Below are 21193 nucleotides of genomic sequence, written 5' to 3' on the forward strand. Positions count from 1 at the left end.
CCACTTCCCCGAACACATCTGCAAACTCCTGGTACAGGTCGGGCAACCCTTCAATGCGTGACGAGCTAGGATGAGGCGTGACAATCACAGCCCTCCCCACCCCTGCTGTCAATGGCCTCTCCGGTGTCAGGGCTTGGTAAAAGCCATCCTCGAAAGTAACAGTCCGGTGTGCCCAATTGATGTAAGGCTGCGCTTAGTCAACCATGGGATCCCCAAAATCACCATTGGATTGCCAACTGGGGCCACAATGAATTTCAACCCCTCCCTGTGGCTGCCCATTTGCATTGCCACCGTTCTGGTGAAATGAGTTGCTGGCCCCCCACCTGCTGTCGACCCGTCTAACTGGGTGAAAGTTAATGGTTGCCGGAGTGGAAAGCAAAGGTCTTTCTGAAAGTCTAGCAACACAAAGGAGCCCCCAGACTGTACACCAATCCCAATGGCGGCAGTGCAATGCCATGCAGGACCAAAGATGGAAAGTCCCCCAGAACTGGGAGCATCAAGCCCTGACAATTTTGGTTTTGCTAGGATTGAGACTGACCTTGTTCTTCCCCATCCAGGTCCCATCAGCCTCTGGGTGCTGGAGCTAGACCTTGACAGCATCACTTGGTCAGCCAGGGAACAACAGGTGCAAGTGTGTGACATCATCATAGTGAGGATACCTGATCTCAAACAGAGGGCCTCCCTAGAGCCATGGAGTCCTGTGGCCCCCATCTCACTTGAGCAGCAAGTCTATCCTGGTTATTGATATTGACAAATGTCTCTGGCTCCAACCAGTTATCAGGGACACTGCTGCAGTGTTTAAATTAGTCTAATATCTTAAGTGACTGTGCACCCCCACCACCTGCCACATTGCCCCTTAGCCCTTGCTCTATCTGAACCAACTATGGCCCAGGCCAGACTCCATCTTGGGTCCAGGTGCCCAGTTTCAGGCATGCGAAATACCCACCTGCACCCTCACTCTCAACTGCATCTTCTCCATGGATCAACTACAAACATGTTTTTCCCCTTCTGGTGTATGAAGAGAAGCTATTGCTAAGTGGGTAGGATGTTACCCTTCCTTGCAATTATCAGAAGAACAGTGATTATTAGTGTATTCCCAGTGGATTTCTACCCACAAAAGTCTTCCAAGATAAAACTTACTTAAAAGAAATAAGCTCTGAGCTCTCCCAAGGGGGCTGGACATGTCAGCTCAGCTTTTCTTGCAAAGCGGTCATTTCTTGCAATCAATGAAACTGAACTGGACTCAATATTCTCTTTGATGATAGCTCAAATACCGGTAAGAGAAAACACCCTTGATATAAATTTGCTGTGAGGCCATCCAAGTGGCACAACCTGCTTCTTTTGTGCTCAAGCCCCGATGAGATTTTGTGGGGACCACCTGTAGTTCAGCTTCCAAAGAAACATTGGTTTTTGATCTAGGAGGGAAGGTGAGAGGAATGAATGGGTTGCCTCACCTACTGCAGCTTTTCTTTTGGCTCCTGCCATCAGCGACTCAGAAGATAATGCAAACTGTATGTCTACTGAGGAACCCTTTGCAGACTCTGGAGGACCACTACAGGCCTGGCGATCTCATTATCGGGGGGAATTTGCCCCTGGGAACCTTTGCTCATATTAGAAAGATGACGTTTCAGCAGGACCCATCAGTGTTCCCAATTGCACCAGGGTATGTTTCACCTGGAGGGGAAAGGGGTAGAAGGTTGCCTGCCTTGCTTTGGATTCAGGGATTCCTTTGAGAAATTCTTGTTGTGATGTTTGCAACGTCCTGGTGCAGTTCAGGGGCCTTGCTGCTTTTCCCGATAAAGAGCCAAGCCCATCAAATAGGCCAGAGTGTCCCTGTTTCCCAGGGCTCTTCAGTAGGCAGATGATAAACAGCATAAAAAGTGAGGAAGGGGCAGGAGTTAGAAACTGTGCTGGCCTAGTGAGGAGCTTGGCTTAAAATATAAATTTGGACAAAAGGTCATAGTGGAAAACTCAGAGAAAAGGCCAATCCACCTACAGTGTGCAGGTGCTTCAAGAAAGGCAACCCCAGTTTTGGAATCATTCGTGCTCTTTTGCAACGGCCTTTAGCAAATCTATGCTGTGACCCCCACTGGAGTATTGTGAACAGCTGAAAAAGCTCTTCAGAAGGACAACCGAACTGTCCAAGCTACCTTAGAGGCTTCTCACATGGATGAGCCATGGCTGTCTATGGCTGCAAAAGTGGTACTTCTTAGCCCTGATCTGCATTTACCATGGTTCCAAGGCAGTATCATCTACATAGTATTCTTAATCACATTTATTCTGTCCAAAAGCTCAGAACGAACTGATTCACCACCTCAAAGTCCAGGAGGAAACACAAAAACACACACAAACACAAGGAAAGGCAAAATCTACCAGCTCATACAAGCCTCCCTGTCATATTCCCAAATGCTTTCTCATTGTAGCATTACGCCCAAGAACTACCAGCTGTTTCTGGCCTTGGTACTTGCAGTAACGAAGATCAACAGGGATTTGGTTCTCCTGCCCAACGTCACACTCGGCTTCCGCATCTACGACAATAGCCAGACTGAGAGGAGGATCTCCTTGAACAGCCTCTCTCTGCTCTCCACACGAGGCCGAATGGTTCCAGGCTACAAATGTGACAGGAGGGACACTCTGCTCTCCGTCATTGGTGGTCTTGACCCCAAATCCTCAAGGCAGATGGCCTCCATCTTTGGCATCCTCAAGGTCCCACAGGTAAGGGGGCTCTATTGGATACAGTATGGAGTAGATGCAGAACAGAAGTGAACACAGAAGCCAAAGAAGAAGCCAGAGTTATTTGGGGGTACATCAAGAGTCTGTCACTTGGGGAATGGATGCTATAGTTGAGCTCATTTTTATCTTTGTGTGTGAGGATATGTTCTTTATGGCCCATCCCAAAGTGGTAAATAATAACATATTTCTGAAATGCTTTTCTAGATGAAGTGCTTCTTAACTTTGTAAATGTAACTATCCTTCAATCCAGTTTATTCTCTGAATGAGGATGACGGTTTGTTCCCTTGGCTTCTCACATGCCAGAGCCAGGCAACCTAGGTCAGTGGTGGCTCCCCTTACGGAGGGAAGAAGTATTGCTGCTGCTCACAGTGAGTCAGCCTGACTGGTGGGGAATAAACCACAGGATGGTGATCCTTAACATCAGCATAAAATTTCACCTTGTCTTCAAAAATTCATTTGTAAAACAAGATTCTCCCTTTCTGCAGCTCGGCTTTGACTTCCTTGAGTTCACTCAGGGAGACAGAACTGTTTTTCCTTCCTTTTTCTGGATTAACCCCAATGAATTTCCTCAGTATCTGGGTTTGATACAGCTGCTCCTGCATTTCCAGTGGAACTGGGTTGGGCTTGTGGCCCCTGAAAATGACATTGGAGAATATTTCATCTCCTCCCTGATGCCCATGCTCAAGTACAAGGAGATCTGCCTGGCCTTCACTGAAATGTTGAAATCTAATAATCTTGGTATTTTACTGTTCACATTTCCTGAAACGTGGTTTAAAGCTGAAGTGATTATTCTGTTTGGAGACTCCAGTAGTGTTACTATTATATACCTGGCTGTGTATCGTTATGAACAACAGACTAAGATTCTATTTGGAAAAGTTTGGATCCTGACTTCCCATTGGGAGGTTAGTTTTATGGCATCTCAAGGAACGGTGCAAACTCTTAAGCCCTTCCATGGGGCTCTGCATTTCAGGGACCACACTGGTGATGTCCCAGAATTCAGGCACTTCCTCCTGTCTTTAGACCCCTTGAACCCCCAAGGTGATGTCTTTCTCCCTCCACGGTGGGAAAGGGTCTTTGGCTGCAGTTTCCTGCAAGAAGGCGAAATCCCTCAAGAGGGGAAAAAACCATGTAGAGGAAAGGAGAATTTACAGAATCTGCCAGCTTGCGCATTTGAAATGAGCATGACAGGTGAAAGTTACAGCATCTACAATGCCATTTATTCTGTGGCACATGCACTGTGTGATCCAAATATACGCCCCAACCACAGATGCTGAAGAAGCTGAAGTAGAGCAGTTCTATGAGGATCTGCAGCACCTACTGGACAACACGCCTAAAAGAGACATTGTTTTCATCACAGGAGACTAGAATGCTCAGGTGGGCAGGCAAATGACACCTGGAATTACAGGTAAGTATGGCCTGGGAGAACAAAATGAAGCAGGACACAGGCTGATAGAATTTTGCCAAGACAACTCACTCTGCATAACAAACACTCTCTTCCAACAACCTAAGAGACGGCTTTATACATGGACTTCACCAGATGGACAACACCGAAATCAGATTGACTACATCCTTTGCAGCCAAAGGTGGCAGACATCTATACAGTCGGTAAAAACAAGACCTGGAGCTGACTGTAGTTCAGATCACGAACTTCTTCTTGCACAATTTAGGATCAGACTAAAGAGATTAGGGACGACCCACAGATCAGCTAGATATGAGCTCACTAATATCCCTCAGGAATATGCAGTGGAGGTAAAGAATTGATTTAAGGGACTAGACTTAGTAGATAGGGTCCCGGAAGAACTCTGGACAGAAGTTCGCAACATTGTTCAGGAGGCGGCAACAAAATACATCCCAAAGAAAGAGAAAACCAAGAAGGCAAAGTGGCTGTCTACTGAGACACTAGAAGTAGCCCGAGAAAGAAGGAAAGCAAAAGGCAACAGCAATAGGGGGAGATATGCCCAATTAAATGCAAAATTCCAGAGGTTAGCCAGAAGAGATAAGGAATTATTTTTAAACAAGCAATGCGCGGAAGTGGAAGAAGACAACAGAATAGGAAGGACAAGAGACCTCTTCCAGAAAATTAGAAACATCAGAGGTAAATTCCAGGCCAAAATGGGTATGATCAAAAACAAAGATGGCAAGGACCTAACAGAAGAAGAAGAGATCAAGAAAAGGTGGCAAGAATATACGGAAGACCTGTATAGGTAGGATAACAATATCGGGGATAGCTTTGACGGTGTGGTCAGGGAGCTAGAGCCAGACATCCTGAAGAGTGAGGTTGAGTGGGCCTTAAGAAGCATTGCTAATAACAAGGCAGCAGGAGACGACGGCATCCCAGCTGAACTGTTCAAAATCTTGCGAGATGATGCGGTCAAGGTAATGCATGCTATATGCCAGCAAATTTGGAAAACACAGGAATGGCCATCAGATTGGAAACAATCAACTTATATCCCCATACCAAAAAAGGGAAACACTAAAGAATGTTCAAACTATGGAACAGTGGCACTCATTTCACATGCCAGTAAGGTAATGCTCAAGATCCTGCAAGGTGAACTTCAGCAATTCATGGAGCGAGAATTGCCAGATGTACAAGCTGGCTTTAGAAAAGACAGAGGAACTCGGGACCAAATTGCCAATATTCGCTGGATAATGGAAAAAGCCAGGGAGTTTCAGAAAAACATCTATTTCTGTTTTATTGACTATTCTAAAGCCTTTGACTGTGTGAACCATAACAAATTGTGGCAAGTTCTTAGCGGTATGGGGATACCAAGTCATCTTGTCTGCCTCCTGAAGAATCTGTATAACGACCAAGTAGCAACAGTAAGAACAGACCACGGAACAACGGACTGGTTTAAGATTGGGAAAGGAGTACGGCAGGGCTGTATACTCTCACCCTACCTATTCAACTTGTACGCAGAACACATCATGCGACATGCTGGGCTTGAGGAATCCAAGGCTGGAGTTAAAATTGCTGGAAGAAACATTAACAATCTCAGATATGCAGATGATACCACTTTGATGGCTGAAAGCGAAGAGGAATTGAGGAGCCTTATGATGAAGGTGAAAGAAGAAAGTGCAGAAGCTGGCTTGCAGCTAAACCTCAAAAAAACCAAGATTATGGCAACCAGCTTGATTGATAACTGGCAAATAGAGGGAGAAAACGTAGAGGCAGTGAAAGACTTTGTATTTCTAGGTGCAAAGATTACTGCAGATGCTGACTGCAGCCAGGAAATCAGAAGACGCTTAATCCTTGGGAGAAGAGCAATGACAAATCTCGATAAAATAGTTAAGAGCAGAGACATCACACTGACAACAAAGGCCCGCATTGTTAAAGCAATGGTGGTCCCCGTAGTAACATATGGCTGCGAGAGCTGGACCATAAGGAAGGCTGAGAGAAGGAAGATCGATGCTTTTGAACTGTGGTATTGGAGGAAAATCCTGAGAGTGCCTTGGACTGCACTCAATCTCTTACTCCGATTTAAATTATAGTTAACTATTTTATCGAGATTGGTCATTGCTCTTCTCCCAAGGATTAAGCGTCTTCTGATTTCCTGACTGCAGCAGCATCTGCAGTAATCTTCGCACCTAGAAATACAAAGTCTTTCACTGCTTCTATGTCTTCTCCCTCTATTTGCCAGTTATCAATCAAGCTGGTTGCCATAATCTTGGTTTTTTTGAGGTTGAGCTGCAAAGAACTTTTGCACTTTCTTCTTGCACCTTCATCATTCCTAATAAGTTCCTAATAAAGACTAAGTTCCTAATAAAGACTAATAAACACATTTAAACAATTAGCCCACTTCAAAGTAAACCAAGCCAATTGGGAAGATAGAAACTGGGAATACATAGGTTGGAATTCCAGTCCACAGATTCAACGAAGTAGGAAAAATCTTTTCAACTCATTTCATTAAATAGAACAACAATAAAAACGATTATACTTACACCCTGGCCCTCAAAATTACAGCCATTGGAGCACCCCTGCTGTCATTTGATCAAAATCACTATCTCCCCCTATCTCTGTCCCCTGCCCTCTGTGGCCGCTGCCACCCTGGGGTCTGCCACCCCCAGCTGACCTTCACCATCGTCTTCCTCCCACTGCTAATGAGGCATGCCCCGCCTGGCCCTGAGTGTGGCAGCTGCTGGCTGCACGAGGCCTTCTTCCCGAGGTTGCGCATGGTGGTTTCCTCGCAAGACCTTGGGGAAAAGGCCTCATGCAGCCAGCAGCTGCCTCACAAAGGGCCAGGCCGGGCATGAATCAGCAGCAGCGGGAGAAAGAGCGTGGCGAAGGCCAGATGAGGCAGTGGAGTGCATGGTGATGGGGGCTCAGTGTGCAGGGTGGCAAGGGTCCCTGTAGCTGGGCCTTTGCATCACACTGCTGGGCTTGGGTGGCTGGGGCTTGATGCTTGCCTCGCTGGGCTGGGCTGGGCTGGGCTGGGCTGGGCTGGGCTGGGCTGGGCTGGGCTGGGCTGGGCTGGGCTGGGCTGGGGCATCTGCAGGCTGGCACTGTGCTGTGGTGCTCAGGCAGTTGGGGCCATGTGCTGCACTATGGCTCTGGGGCTTCTCACTGTGTCGTGGTTCTGGGGCTCTTTGCCATGTCACTCAGTGCTCTTTGCTGCACTGCATAAGGGAGGAAGACCACGATGCTGCTGCTGAGGAGCAGATATAGGGAAATTGGTGGGTGGGGCAAGCTGGAGGGGAAGCTGTCCCTTGCCTTGGAAGAACTGAGGCTCAGGCCAGGGATGTCTTGGATCAGGGTGGGTTCTTTCATAAGGGCCCACCAGATTAGTTTAACAACAGCTGGAACTGCTGTCAATAAACCCAGCCGTCATGTGATGTTTCTGTTAACAATCCCTCCACAGAAAAAGAGAGTTACTGGTCCCAATTAGGGTCATTAAGTAAAGACTACCCGTAGCTGCCTCACATGCAGAATCCAAGTTCCAGTCTCCAGCACCATGTGGTTAGCTGGCAATGCCACTGGTCTGAATTCCCCAGCAGATCTTCCTGGCTGATGTTCCAGGATGGCAAACCTGTTCTTCTGAAGACTTTCTGAAGATGGAAATGTAAATGTGGAAATGAATTAATGATGCATGTGTGATAGAAGCCATGATGCTAATTTCTACTTACCCCAGTTCCTAAGGGTCTCTTTTCTTTCAGATTCTTTCCTATTTGAAGAATGTCCGTTTCAACAACAGTGCTGGAAATGAAGTCTCCTTCTCAGAAGATGGACTGGGATCAGCTCGTTATGATCTTCTGAACTGGCTTTTCCTGCCCAATCAATCTTTTGTCCCCGTGACAGTTGGCCGAATAGATCCTGGGGCTCCCTCAGGCCAGGATTTCACCATTAACTCTGAGGCAATCATCTGGGCCACAAAGGTGGGCTGAGGAAATGTCCTTAATTCAGGGAGAGAGTCATTCTCTCCTGGGGATGCAGAATAAACGTCTAACTCAGAAAAGGTCTATCAGATCAGAAAAGATGACAGCTGTGTAGTGAAAGACCTGCTTTTCATGTCACAGATTTAAATCTGATTTGTGGCATGTCTGAGAAGGGTTGGGATTGGGAAATACTCCTGCTGGAAACTCAGGTGCTATTAGAGCATGTTCATCTCTTAGGCCATCTCAAGCATTTCTCTTTTCTCTTTTAGAAGATGCCCTTTGGCAGGTGTGGCATGAAGAGGTGCCATGCAGGGGAGAGGAGAAGCGTTCCAGAGGGCGAGCAGGTTTGCTGCTACCAATGTGACCCTTGTCCAGGAGGGACCATTTCTGACCAGACAGGTAGGGCAAACCTGGGGAGCCCCTTCCATTGCAGAGCTTCCAGGATCAAGGAAGCCATTCCACTGATTGAAATACGAAGTTTTGTCTTTCATTTCTGATAGATTTGAGATGCATCAAAGTTTTCTTAATTTTCAGAGAAAAGGTTCGGTGCATGGACCTTAGTGGTCCCGTTCCCACAATCTGATTGTCCCACTCCTGAGGAACGAGAACTGTCACTCCTGCTCTCCTCACACAATTTAATGCCCTTGAAAGGAGTTTCAGGGCAAGAATTGGCGGGTTCCCCACTGTCCTTTCCACCCCCACCCACTGTCAGTTACCAGTGGGAACACCAACCTCTGATCACTTTCCTCAGTGAGTGGAGTGGTGTGGGTTGGGGTTCAAGACTCAATTATTGTTATTTATACTGTGTTGCTCTGTCAGGATGATTGATTTTTTTAGGAATCTGATAGTCCTTTCAGAGAAATAGGAGATCAATCTACCTATGTCTGCTAGCCGCTCTTGGAAAATAACGTCTGAGTGAGTGATGGGAAAAACTGACTTGAAATACAAAGCAGAAAACCTGAGGCAGAAAACTTTTAATTCCATTGGAGCTCCAAATCTATCTTTCCTTTTTCCCTCCTGAAGCCAATTTTCCCCATGAACCACTTGATTAGACTAAGACACTCTTCTCTCCCCTTCAGCCCATTGTGCATCTGTATTTGTGTCTATCACATGTTACAGTCTTCCCAGGACACATGAATAGACAGCTTACCCAAACAGGAAACAGCAGGATTCCTGGCTGACAGATCCCTATATATGTATTCTTGGGGTTCCAGTACAAAATGAAATAGGCAAGAACCAAATTGTCTCACAGCATCAGGCAAAACATCAGAACTACCAAGCCCATTGGAGCTCAACAAATCCCTACCTCTGAACAACCCATCCCCAGGCTCATCCTGAACTAAAGATGGGTTGCCTTTTCTGGGCACCAGAAGCTGCCCAAGGGGTCCTTCCATCACTTCTGTTTTAAATTAGCCATTGCAGAAAGGGAGCATCCATGTCACTCCTGATACACCTGGAGGGGGAAAGACTCTGTGCAGTGCATACACACCTAGAGAACTTAGACAATGACTCTTGGTTTCAGATGCAGCTCACTGCGACCCTTGCCCAGAGGACCAATACCCCAACAAGGAGAATAAACACTGCATTGCCAAAGAGATCCACTTCCTTTCCTATCAAGAGAACCTGGGATATGCTTTCACTTCTCTAGCTCTTTTTCTCTCTGTGATCACGCTGGCAGTCCTGGTGATTTTTCTTAAACACCGAGACACACCAATCGTCAAGGCCAACAACCGAGATCTCACCTACATCCTCCTGGTCTCCCTCATGCTCTGCTTCCTCTGCTCCTTCCTCTTCATTGGTCGACCCAGGAAGCTCATCTGTGCCTTCCGACAAACTGCCTTTGCCATTTTCTTTTCCCTTGCGGTTTCCTCTGTGTTGGCAAAAACTGTCATGGTGGTTCTGGCCTTCATGGCTACCAAGCCAGGGAACAGGACAAGGAGATTCTTAGGAAAGCCACTGACCAACTCCATTGTCATAGCCTGCCCCCTGGTCCAAACAGTTCTTTGTGCCACCTGGCTGGTAACCTCTCCCCCGTTTCCCACCTTGGACTTCCATTCCTTGGTAGGAGAGACCATCTTGGAATGTAAGGAAGGCTCAGCTTCCATGTTCTACACTGTCCTCTCCTATCTCAGTTTCCTGGCCCTGGTCAGTTTCATGGTGGCATTTCTGGCTAGGAAATTGCCCGACAGCTTTAACAAAGCAAAGTTCATTACTTTTAGCATGCTGATCTTTTGCAGCATTTGGATCACCTTCCTCCCCACTTACCTGAGCACCAAAGGGAAGTCCATGGTGGCCATGGAGATCTTCTCCATTTTGGTTCTCTGGAGCTGGTCTCTTGGTTTGTATCTTTTTCCCCAAATGCTTCATTATCCTACTGAGGCCCAATTTAAATTGTAGAGAAAATATAATAAGAAACAAGGCTCTCTAACTAATGCAGGGATAGGACATGTTTATATTTGTTTTTGAGCCATGTTTAGAATGTGATAACATTTCTAAAACATGAAGCAATGAATAAGGAGCTTGTCCGTTAAATAATTGCTTATCAATTCTGTGACTGATCCCAATATACCTGTTGTCAGCAACAATCACCCACCCGTTTGTTTTGTTTTTCAAGTATTCCAGTTGTCCCCACTGAGGCCCAGTGCCCTGTGTAGAAATAAAGCTTGGTGTTAAAGAAGTGTATAGTATTTTGATGAGGACATTTTCCCTTTTATTCCTTTTAATGGAAATGTTTAAAAGGTTAGTGTTTTAAAGAGCTGGGTTCAGTATCTGTGGTTTTAAGGATGTATTTTATTTCCATGTATTCCCGAGGCTTTGTATTCCCATTTACTATTCAATTCTTTGGAAATGGTAGAGTTTAAATCCCCCCACAATTTCATTGAGGCAGGAGAGTTTTCTGCAAGGGATGAGTGACGAATGTCAGTAATGTATGAAGTCTTCTAGCCATCTCTTCTGCCATTTCATCTCTTGGAACTCCTCGGTAAACCACCGTTCTCTATGAGATCTGTGTGCACAGAGAATCTTCACAGGTGTAATTCAATCCAGGCCCCAGATTGGAATCAAATTTCATTCATGAGTATATGTTCCCAGCAGGGTCATCCCAGCTGAATAGCTAAAGAAAGCAGAGACCTCTCAGGGAGAAGTGGTCCCACAAATAACCCAGTCCTGTGACATGTAGTACTTTAAAAATGATTACTAGCATCTTGTATCTAAGAATGGCCTCTTAAGAATGGGGCACAGTACTGCCTTCTTTAAGGCAGTCAGTACCATCCCTTCCCACAGAGAGGGATTAACCTCCACTTAGACCCAACTACATGCCACCTCCCAGGAGGCCTTAACCAACCAGCAGGGGCAGGGTTCAGATGACAGGTGGCCGAGCTCACAGCCACAAAGTCCCTCTGTATTTCCCCAGGATCAATCAGCTCAAACTCCTTCCAGATAACAGGGCTCAGACAGTTCTTAGTCACTTCCAAAGGATCTGCCCAGTCAAAGTCCAACACTGAGCAACTTTGCCTGACAGATGCTGAGAATTCCTCACGGTGGCCATGTAAGGGGTCCCCCAGTTCTTCCTTACCCAGGAGGGACCTAGTCCCTCAAAACAGGACTGCTGGGCAGCTATCTGCAGACACAATAAAGATGAGAAGTAAGTATGCTTTGCCACCCTTATCACCACAAGGTACGTCATAAAATAGCCTCTGATCTGTGTTTGGTTGACTTCACTCCTAGTCTTCCTCTAACAGTGCTCTAAGTTTCTCTTGTGCTTTTTTGTCTCTCAGAACTCTTCAACAAAGCATGGTGCTGTATGAGATCTGCATGCACAGAGAGTCTACACAGGTGCAATTTAATCCAGGGCCCCCATCACATGCTCATTCCAATCCACAATAAGGGTATCTGTTGAACCACATGCCAAAGCTTCAGGAAAACCCCCAAGCTCCCTCTGAAACTACACCATGTCCATCAGGCCCCTGGGATGGGCCAGTTGAATGGGCCCCACCTCTCTGCAGTGAGGGGCAACTGCAAAGAACTCTAGGGCCAAAAGGGAATGTTCCACCTATGACAGGGGACTGAAGTTGACATCCCCCAAATCTAGTTCCTGACACCACTGCCCTGGAGAAAATCCAGTGTATGACCATAAATCTGGGGAATTCCACCACTAACCCAGACACAGAACCCAGGAGCACAGGCAGGGATGCTGCTATACTGCAGGGAGGATGGTCCTGTAAGTGAAGAGCAATCCCCACTGCTCCCTAGGGCCCAGCCTGGCAAAGAGGGCCTCACATCCAGTGATGTCTGGGTCAGGTCCACTGGGGCCACCAGAAACTTGCAAATAACAAGAGCCACAGTCCCACTCTTGCCCTGGAGTTACAGCTGAGGCTACACTAGAAAACCAGGAGGGCACATTCCAGAGAGTGGAATCTCCCCTTCAGTGCCTAATCAGCTCTCGATGGTGCAAGCCAGGTTGGTACTCTCATCCAGAACCAAATTGTGGGGGAGGTGAGCTTTGTTGCAGGTCCACCTGGCATTAAGCAGCAGGAGCCAGAATCCAGAGCCACCAAAGTGCCAGAAAACGGGTACTGGAGCTGAGCACAGGTGGCCAGAACATGGTACTGGTTTTAAACACCAGGGCCACCTTCCCTGAGAGCGGTCCACCCCTGGTCTCCCACCATAACTCCCCATGCCCATCACCACCATAATGCCCTCTCCTCTCCCCCTCCTGATCCAGCTCACCCCCCCCACACCCCATTCCCCAAGGCAGAGGGATCCATCAGATCCCTCACAAACCAGCCCAAACAGGCTCTGATCAGCTTCCAGCACATCTGTAGCACATTCAGCAGCTCCACCCAAGCAGGCCCTTCATCTCCAACCTTTCACCCAAACCTTTTTACATACAATTCTCCAACCCACAACCAAAACTTCCTCTTCCACCTCCCTGTTCCCACCCAGGCAGTGGGGAAACCGTACAGACAAAGGGGCTATGTGGCAGCACCTCCAGCCCACCCCCACCTCTTCCTTGAGGAGAGCAGGTGGGCCCCACTCCAACCACCAGCCCACATGAAAGATCCCAGTCCATACAGACATTTTAATCCAGGTGCCAGCTGCCCAGACGACCAACAACATGGATCCCAGGCAGCTTCAGTCCAGACAGGCAAGAGAAACTGCCAAAATGGCCGCTGTCCCATGTGGCTGGTCAAGCAAGAGCTGCAGGACACAAGGCAGCCCCACCCCCACAGATCTGCTGTCCTGCTCCAGCTCCCACCACCGCAGACCACCTGGCCATCTGAGCCCTCCACCCCACTGAGGACTCCAATGCCAGGGCTCCACAGCCACTGCCACTCCTTTGTGCTCTGCCTGTCCAGCCTGTCTCCGTCTTCTCTGCAGTGGCAGATTCACAGTGGAAAACGGAGGGCAAGCCACTAACTCCACTGCACTGCTGCATCCTCTGGAGCCTGTTCTGTGCCCCCCATCAGCTAAGGGAAAACAGATGATCCGCGGCACTGCCGAGCTCTGCTGATTGCCAACTACAGAGGAACCTCCACAATGGAGGAACTGCTGCCCGACACAGTCCCACCTGGCTACTGCTCCGGGAGGTGCCAACGGGGCTCTGCTAGTCCTTTCCAGCCACTTGGCCTGCTGCGGCCACACCAGCCACCTGCGCCACTGCTGTGTCTCCCACCAGCTCAGGTAACCAGCACTATCCTTGCTCGCCACCCACCCACTGATCCGACCACAACCACAAACCATGCTATGAACCACCTGCAACATCCTAAAATCACCAACAAAGGTGAGCCTGTCAGTCAAGCATCCACCTCAGCACCTTCATTCATAGATTCATTCATTCATTCATTCATTCATTCATTCATTCATTCATTCATTCATTCATTCATAGGACTTACATGGCCGCCTGTCTCATATGACAACTGAGAAGCTCAGGCACCCCGAGTTTGGTGTGGAGCTGCTAAAAACCTGGTCCCTGAATTTGGGAGAGAGATTCACTTTGCAAAGCGGCTTTTTGCCTACCCGAAAACATGAATCACACAGCGATTCAGGCAAAAGCATTTATTGGGGGGGGGGGGGGTGTCAAGTCCACCTTTTAAAAAAGATAATAATGAAGCCTAAAAATTCCAGGTAACCATTGGAGAAAATAAAAAATGTCCAGAAGCTGAAACAGACTTTCCCTTTTTGCCCATCACAGGCCATTTTATACCCCTCCGTTACGTCTTCCTCTCCCGTGGCCGTAATTCCTCCAATACCTCCTCTGCCTCGGCCTGTCTCCCCCTCTGAACAGCACCTTTGGCCTGGTCGCCATTGCCGGGCACAAGAGGCCAGTGGGGGGACAGCCTGGATGCCCTCCAGGCCAGGACGAAAGAGCCCCATGGGAGTGGGAGCACCGGCCCTTTAAGCAGCAAGTCAGCCTTCCCTGAGGGCCAAGCAAGGAAAGGGGCTCCATCAGGAGGGGCGCTTGCTCCCTTGGGGGGCTGGCAGGAGTCCCAGGTAAGGGGTTACCTCAGGAAAGTGAGGTGTTGCTTTGTGGGAGCCTAGAATAGTTTTTCCCCTTCTGGGGTATGGTCAGAAGCTCTGGCTAAGTGGGTCCTCTTGCTAAGTGGGTGCAATTATCAGGAAAACAGTCATTGTTAGCATATCCCCCGTGGGATGCCTGTAAAAGGCATCTAATATGATACATGTTAAATAAGCTCTGAGCTCTCCCAAGGGTGCCTGGACATGTCAACTTAGCTTGTCGCGGAAGGAAGTAACTGGCCTCAATGTTCTCTTTGGTGACAGCTCAAACACAGGTAGGAGAAAGCACCCTTGAATATAGGTATAGATATAGGTATAGGTATAGGTATAGGTATAGGTATAGGTATAGGTATAGGTATAGGTATAGGTATAGGTATAGGTATAGGTATAGGTCCTGAGGCCATCCAGGTGGCTCAGCCTGCTTCTTTTGTGCACAGCCCTGGAGAGCTTTCGTGGGGGCCACCTGCAGTTCAGGTTCTGGAGAAACATTGATTTTTGATCCAGGAGGGAAGGCAAGAAAAATGATTGGGCTGCCTCACCTGCTGCTGCTCCTCTTCTGGCTCCCACCTTCAATGAGGAGATGGAAACCATATGTGTACTGAGGAACCCTCTGCAGACTCTGGAGGAGTATTACAGGCCTGGGGATCTCATTATTGGGAGGAATTTGCTCCTGGGAACATTTTTTGAAGCTACAGTGATAAAATTTGACCAGGAGCCATCACTGATCCAAATTGTAACTGCGTAAGTTTCACCCGGAGGGACTAAAAATTCTCAAGGAAAAAAAAATACAAGCCTGTTCTTTATGTCAATTAATACTGGGACTTACAAAATGGCACAAAACGTTATAACATCAGAAACATTAAAGGAGATCTTTGACAAATGGAGTGATTTGGAAAAGGACGCTTTACTGAATATACAAAAAAAAAAAGCGGAAGTTTTAAAAATTAGAAAGAAATACAAATGATAAACCAAGAGAATAAGTTGGAAAATATTTTCTCATTGGATCCACAAGAGAAGCTTGTTAAACCCTTGAAGAAGTCTGTGCAATGGGATAAAGAACATTTTTAATAAGACTTTTATTAATTTTAGAGCAAAGATAGTAAAGGTAAAGGTTTCCCGTGACATTAAGTCCAGTCGTGTCCGACTCTAGGGGGCGGTGCTCATCTCCGTTTCAAAGCCGTTTGTCCGTAGACACTTCCGTGGTCATGTGGCCAGCATGACTACACGGAACACCGTTACCTGCCTGCCGAAGCGGTACCTATTAATCTACTCACATTTGCATGTTTTCAAACTGCTAGGTTGGCAGGAGCTGGGATTAGCAACGGGAGCTCACCCCATCACGTGGATTCGAACTGCCAACCTTCCGATCGGCAAGCTCAGCAGCTCAGCGGTTTAACCTGCAGTGCCACCATGTCCCTAGAGCAAAGATAGAAACTACAAAAAAGCAAAAATCTACAAAAAGAAAAAGAACTAAAAAATGTAAAAAAAAACACAAAATGAAAAAAAAAATTAAAGATTACATAAAGAGGTGACTTCCAACTTTTAACAGCAAGAATATACAACAGTTTCCCATGATCAATGAATCCCTTACCAATCCCTTAAACCAAAATCACATTATTATGAATCCCTTAAACCAAAATCACATTATTTCTATAAATCATTCCGGTGGAGTCCTTGGTGCTCTCTGAGCCTTGTTGTTTTCTTGCAGATGTTTCATTGCCAGACTAGGCAACATCTTCAGTGCAAAGAGGGAGTGGGCCTTGCTCTCAGTTTATATACCGAGGCTTGCCCTGCTTGTGTTGGTGGGGGTGTTGTTCTCTCCCTGGGAGTTCCTTGATTGGGCTGTTGTTTGCAGCTTGGTTGAATGGCTGAGTTAATAGTTCCTTGATTAAGGTATAATGTACTGTTTGATGGTTCCTCTGGTGTTAATCCTAGTGTTAATCTTTGCATATCTGGGTGTTGATTGCTGGCCAGGAAGTGTTCTGGTCTTTTGGCTTTTCTACTGTTGCTTTTGAATGGTATGTAAATGTTGTTCATCTCTATGTGTCTGTTGATGGCTGCTTGGTCTGAATGCCAGGCTTCCAGGAATTCCCTTGCATTTTTGGATTTGGCTTGATTTAGGATGCTCACAGTTTCCCAGTTGAAACTATGGTTGAGTCTGTCCATGTGTTGTGAGATTAAGGAGTTTTCATCATGTCTTCTGACTGACAGTTGGTGTTTGTGGATGCACTCATTCCATTAGCACATTATAAAGATCACTAAATGCAATCGCTCCCTCCCCTTATATTAAAAAGATATATATAAACCACCTAAAACAACCTCCCCCCAAAAAACAACACTTACTTAATTATTTCCTTCCTACCTCTATTCTATTTCTGTCTATTATAATAAAGATCACACTAAAAATGCATATAAGTTTCTGCTCTTATAATTAATAATACTACAGTTATTACAATCTTAATCATATTAAATTGAAAACCAAACATTTATTATTTACCTTATTAATCTCAATCCTAATTTAAAGAATAACATCAAACAAGCCTTAAAAGCAATCAAAATAAACATTCTCAAACCATTACCCCAGTTTAAAATAAACCAAACCATTCACACATTTCCAGAATACACACAGGGCATTTTTCACAAAAAGATCAAACAGCCCAGCTGCCCCCCTTAAATGCTCCAACTTCTCAGATAAAAGCCTCCCATAGATAACAACCCCTTCCTTTCCATAACATTCCATCAGAACAGCAACTTCACTGATTGTTTGCAATTTGATCTGTCCCTTTAAATTCTTAAGGTCAAACATCCAACGGACATCTGGCATTTCAACAAAAGCTTCGATCTCACTGTTTGACATTGTATCCTTAAAATATTCAACTCCTTCCACAACATCCCCAGCCAGATGCCGCATTTCAAAGCTGATATTTTCTGTAACATTGCAAACGTTTTGCATAATAGCTTGACAAGAATTGGAAAGAATCTGAGGTCTCAATGGAGCTCTCAGAAATTCTGGCTGTAGTCTTCCATGTTTCACGGAGTAGGTTATGGTGCCCCTTAAGTACTTAACAAGGGAAAGTAAAAGTGCAATGGAAAACTTCCAAAACTGTTTATATACAGTAAGTAAAAGGCTCATAAGAGACAGTTCCCCAGAGAAAAATAGCAGCAGAAAACTGAAGATTCAAAACAGCAGATTCAACATCTAGGAGAATATTAAAATCTTCAAATTCAGCACAGAAATAATAACAGGGAGATGGCATTTACTTTCAATCCTCCTCAATATTTGGATGGAAACAAGCCAAAACTTGAAAAGGTGTTGTTTTTTTTAATTAATCCCAGAAATAACGATAAGCACCAAGACAGCTTGTTTCTTCTTGCCATGAAAAGCCTCTTTGAGTACATAAACTTAAAAAGATAAAAATTGGGTGATTTAGAAATGGGGTGGCTGATCTTAGTGTCCCTTTAAGGCTACAGAGCAGCTTGGAAATGGTGGTGTCCCTGTCTCCCAGGGGTTCTTACCAGATTAGCACGAATGCTGTTTACAATCCTCAGGCTGTGCGTCACCATGCTGGAGAGCAGATGGGGGGATTCCGAGCATTTTCTAGTCTGTGAAAACACTCCTGGGCTTCAGGAAATGCCTGCCTGAGCCTGAAAAAACTGCCACGCTCTCAGTTCTGTCCATGGAGCCAGCGAACACAGCTGTTCAGTGCGCCATGCCCCCCACCAGAAGCCCAGGATAAAGAAGAATTGAAGAGAAATCAAATCCTAAAATAATCTTTGATTGAATTAAAAATTAAGACTGTTAGAAATAAAAGGAAAGGATATAAAGTTGGTTTATTTGATCAAGGTTAAAATAAGACTATTTTTTTATGTTTTATGGATTTGTTTATAGACAGGATATGGGATATGGGATTAAGAGATATCTGTTTTAACCTTACAGGGGGTGAAGAGTTACTAAATTAGTTTATACTTGTTGTGATGAAGGTTGGAGGTCACTTCTTTATATATTTCTTTTCTTTTTCTTTATTACATTCTTTTCCTTCTTTCTTTTTCTTTTTGCTTGCACTTTTGCTTGTTTTTTTTCCTAGTCTCTTCTTTCTCTAAGTTTACTTTGTATTAGTTTTTACTATTGTAAACAAAATTTTTAATAAAAATTACATTTTTTAAAAAAGGAAAAGCTCCCAGAGAATTCAGACCAGTCGCCTTCCCAGCCAACCAGTGGATGCTGGAGATTGGATCTGGGAGCTGGGCATTCAAAGCAAGATCTGTGCCACTGAGCTGCAGCCATTCCAAAAGAGGGTATCATCATGCTCAAAATGAACAGGAATGGTTCCTGCACTTCACTCTTGCCTGTTCTAATGGCATGCTGGGTTTCCAGCAGGGGTTTTTCCCAATCCCAACCCTTCTCAGACATGCCACATTGCAGACCCAAATGTGTTACATGGAAAGCACATCTTTCACCACACCGCTGTCATCTTTTCTGATTCAATGCACCTTTTTTTTCCAGTGAGAAGGACATTCTGTACCCTCAGGAGAGAATAAATCTCTCCCTGGATTCAGGACATTTCCTTCCAGCCTACCTTTGTGGCCCAGATGATTGCATCCAAGTTACTGGTGAAATCCTGGCCTGGGGGAGCCCCAGGATCTATTTGCTCAACTTTCACAGGGACAAAAGATTGATTGGGGAGGAAAACCCAGTTGAGTAGATCATAATGAGCAGATCCCAGTCCGTTTTCTGAGTATGAGACTTCACTTCCAGCACTTTTGTTGAACCAGACATTCCTCAAATAAGCAAGAAGCTGAAAGAAAAGAGACCCTGAGGAACTGAGGTAACTGCCTGAAAATCACAAATGAGACATCGTGGCTTCTTTCACTCTGTGGTGACCATCATCTTAGGAGATAATTATATGTCTGTAAAGCTAGAGATGTTAGCTTGGTGAACATCTGAGTGACCGAGAGCAGCACAAAATTGTAAGAATTTATCACGGAGCAGAAGAAATTGACCCCAACCCTGCTAAAAGAGTCCCTCCACCTCTGGGCATTTGTGTCATGGCTTCTTCAACTCCAGGTGTACAAGAATGGGGCGAAGATAGAAAGATTTGAAAGCCACACTCCAAATGTCATGGTATGGTGATGCTCTTGAAATTTTAAATGCTAATCTTGGCCCAAGATCTTATCACCGGCAAATGCAATTTTAACAGTGAACAGCCTGGGGAATTTCAGACCAGGAGCCCATCAGGACCCCGTCTTGCCTGCAGTAGCCACTCATGCTGGTTTTCCCCCCGTTGCCACTTGGTTCCCGGTTCCAGGGTTGAACCTCCAGAGCAGGCATTCTACTGCCTCGGGTAGGGCCGACAGTCCTATTCCAGCCTTGCCACTCTGCTCTCCAATCCTGTGGGTGAGTCCCTCATTCTAGGGCCAGGGTTTTCGGCCTTTTCCCCCTCTCTGCTCACCTGCCATGGTGTTTCCAGGGTCTGCAGGTTGCTCAGGATCCACGCTTCACTCAGTGGTGTGTGAGGGGCTTCTAGTTGCCTCAGCGGTTGCTCTGGGTAGCCCGCTGCAATTCTGTCAGCTGGCCTCCCCCGTTCTCCCCGCGGTTGTGATGGTCGGCCTTCCAGGGTGTCTGCAATGTCTCCCCATGTGGTTACCTCATGTGGGTTGTTGTTGGGGCATTCCTTCCCCTCCGGTAAGGTCTCCATATTGGCAGTTGTGGCTTTCTGTGAGGGTTTTGCTTTTAAGGCCTAAAACCCTCACTCGCCTTTTGCCAAGGGTCGGATACGACAATGGACAATTTGATTCAATATATATATATGTGTGTGTCTCTGTGTGTGTATTTATACATGTTAATGAAATGAAAAACTAGACGAACAAAGCAGATTGAAAAATTAAAATACCAAAAAGGAAAAAAAAAAAAGGAAGAAGAAAAAGACAATAAAAAAGAAATTATAAAAAGAACTATTACATTTCTGGCTTCCCCCTTTTTATACATCTGCTAATTCGCAATATTTGTACACATTTAGGGCCCTTAGAAGCCAAACTATAGCTGATTAAATTTGATAATAATCCCCCTGTTGCTATGGTGGAAGGTTCCTCAAAAGAGGGTTAGAGTTCAGCTACAGAGAGGCTTGGAAGAATGAGGTTCCTGGACCCTTCCCAGCTGGGATTCAGGGCTGGGCATGGGACTGAAGCGGTATCGGTCACCCTGATGGATGACCTTTGTTTTGAGCTGGATGGGGGGAGTGCACCCGTGAGAGACTGTGGGAAAGTGGGAGATTATTTATTTATTTGTTTGTTTATTTATTTATTTTCTGTCTTGCCTTTATTATTTTGATAAATGAGGTGGGGAACATAGCTACTCCTCCTTCCTCCTCCTCTTTTCCCCACAGCAACCACCCTGTGAGGTGAGACCCTAGTTGCGGGCCTGTCTTCGCTCCCCCAGAATAGCAGTAAAGCCACTTTCCTGAAACTTGTGCTGTCCTTGCGTCCTTGGTCTTAACAGCTATGCAAGGCTTCACAGCCCTTTCTGGTCCTATTGGACCTATCAACAGCCTTTGACACCATCAGTTATGGTATCCTT

General features: G+C 46.0%; 1 protein-coding gene across 1 annotated transcript; it reads left to right on the forward strand.

Annotated features, from left to right (window-relative positions):
- The first annotated feature begins 1619 nt into the window (after nucleotides 1-1619).
- On the forward strand, nucleotides 1620-13615 carry LOC134487572 (vomeronasal type-2 receptor 26-like). Its single transcript, XM_063289442.1, is given in 11 exon segments — nucleotides 1620-1663; nucleotides 2424-2715; nucleotides 3324-3471; nucleotides 8027-8103; nucleotides 8373-8502; nucleotides 9626-10422; nucleotides 10424-10482; nucleotides 11156-11179; nucleotides 11880-11937; nucleotides 13048-13127; nucleotides 13483-13615. Coding segments are annotated over 11 exon segments (1842 nt in total).
- The last annotated feature ends 7578 nt before the right edge of the window (nucleotides 13616-21193 follow it).

Source organism: Candoia aspera, chromosome 1 (genome assembly GCF_035149785.1).
Source record: "Candoia aspera isolate rCanAsp1 chromosome 1, rCanAsp1.hap2, whole genome shotgun sequence".
Lineage (NCBI taxonomy): Eukaryota > Metazoa > Chordata > Lepidosauria > Squamata > Boidae > Candoia > Candoia aspera.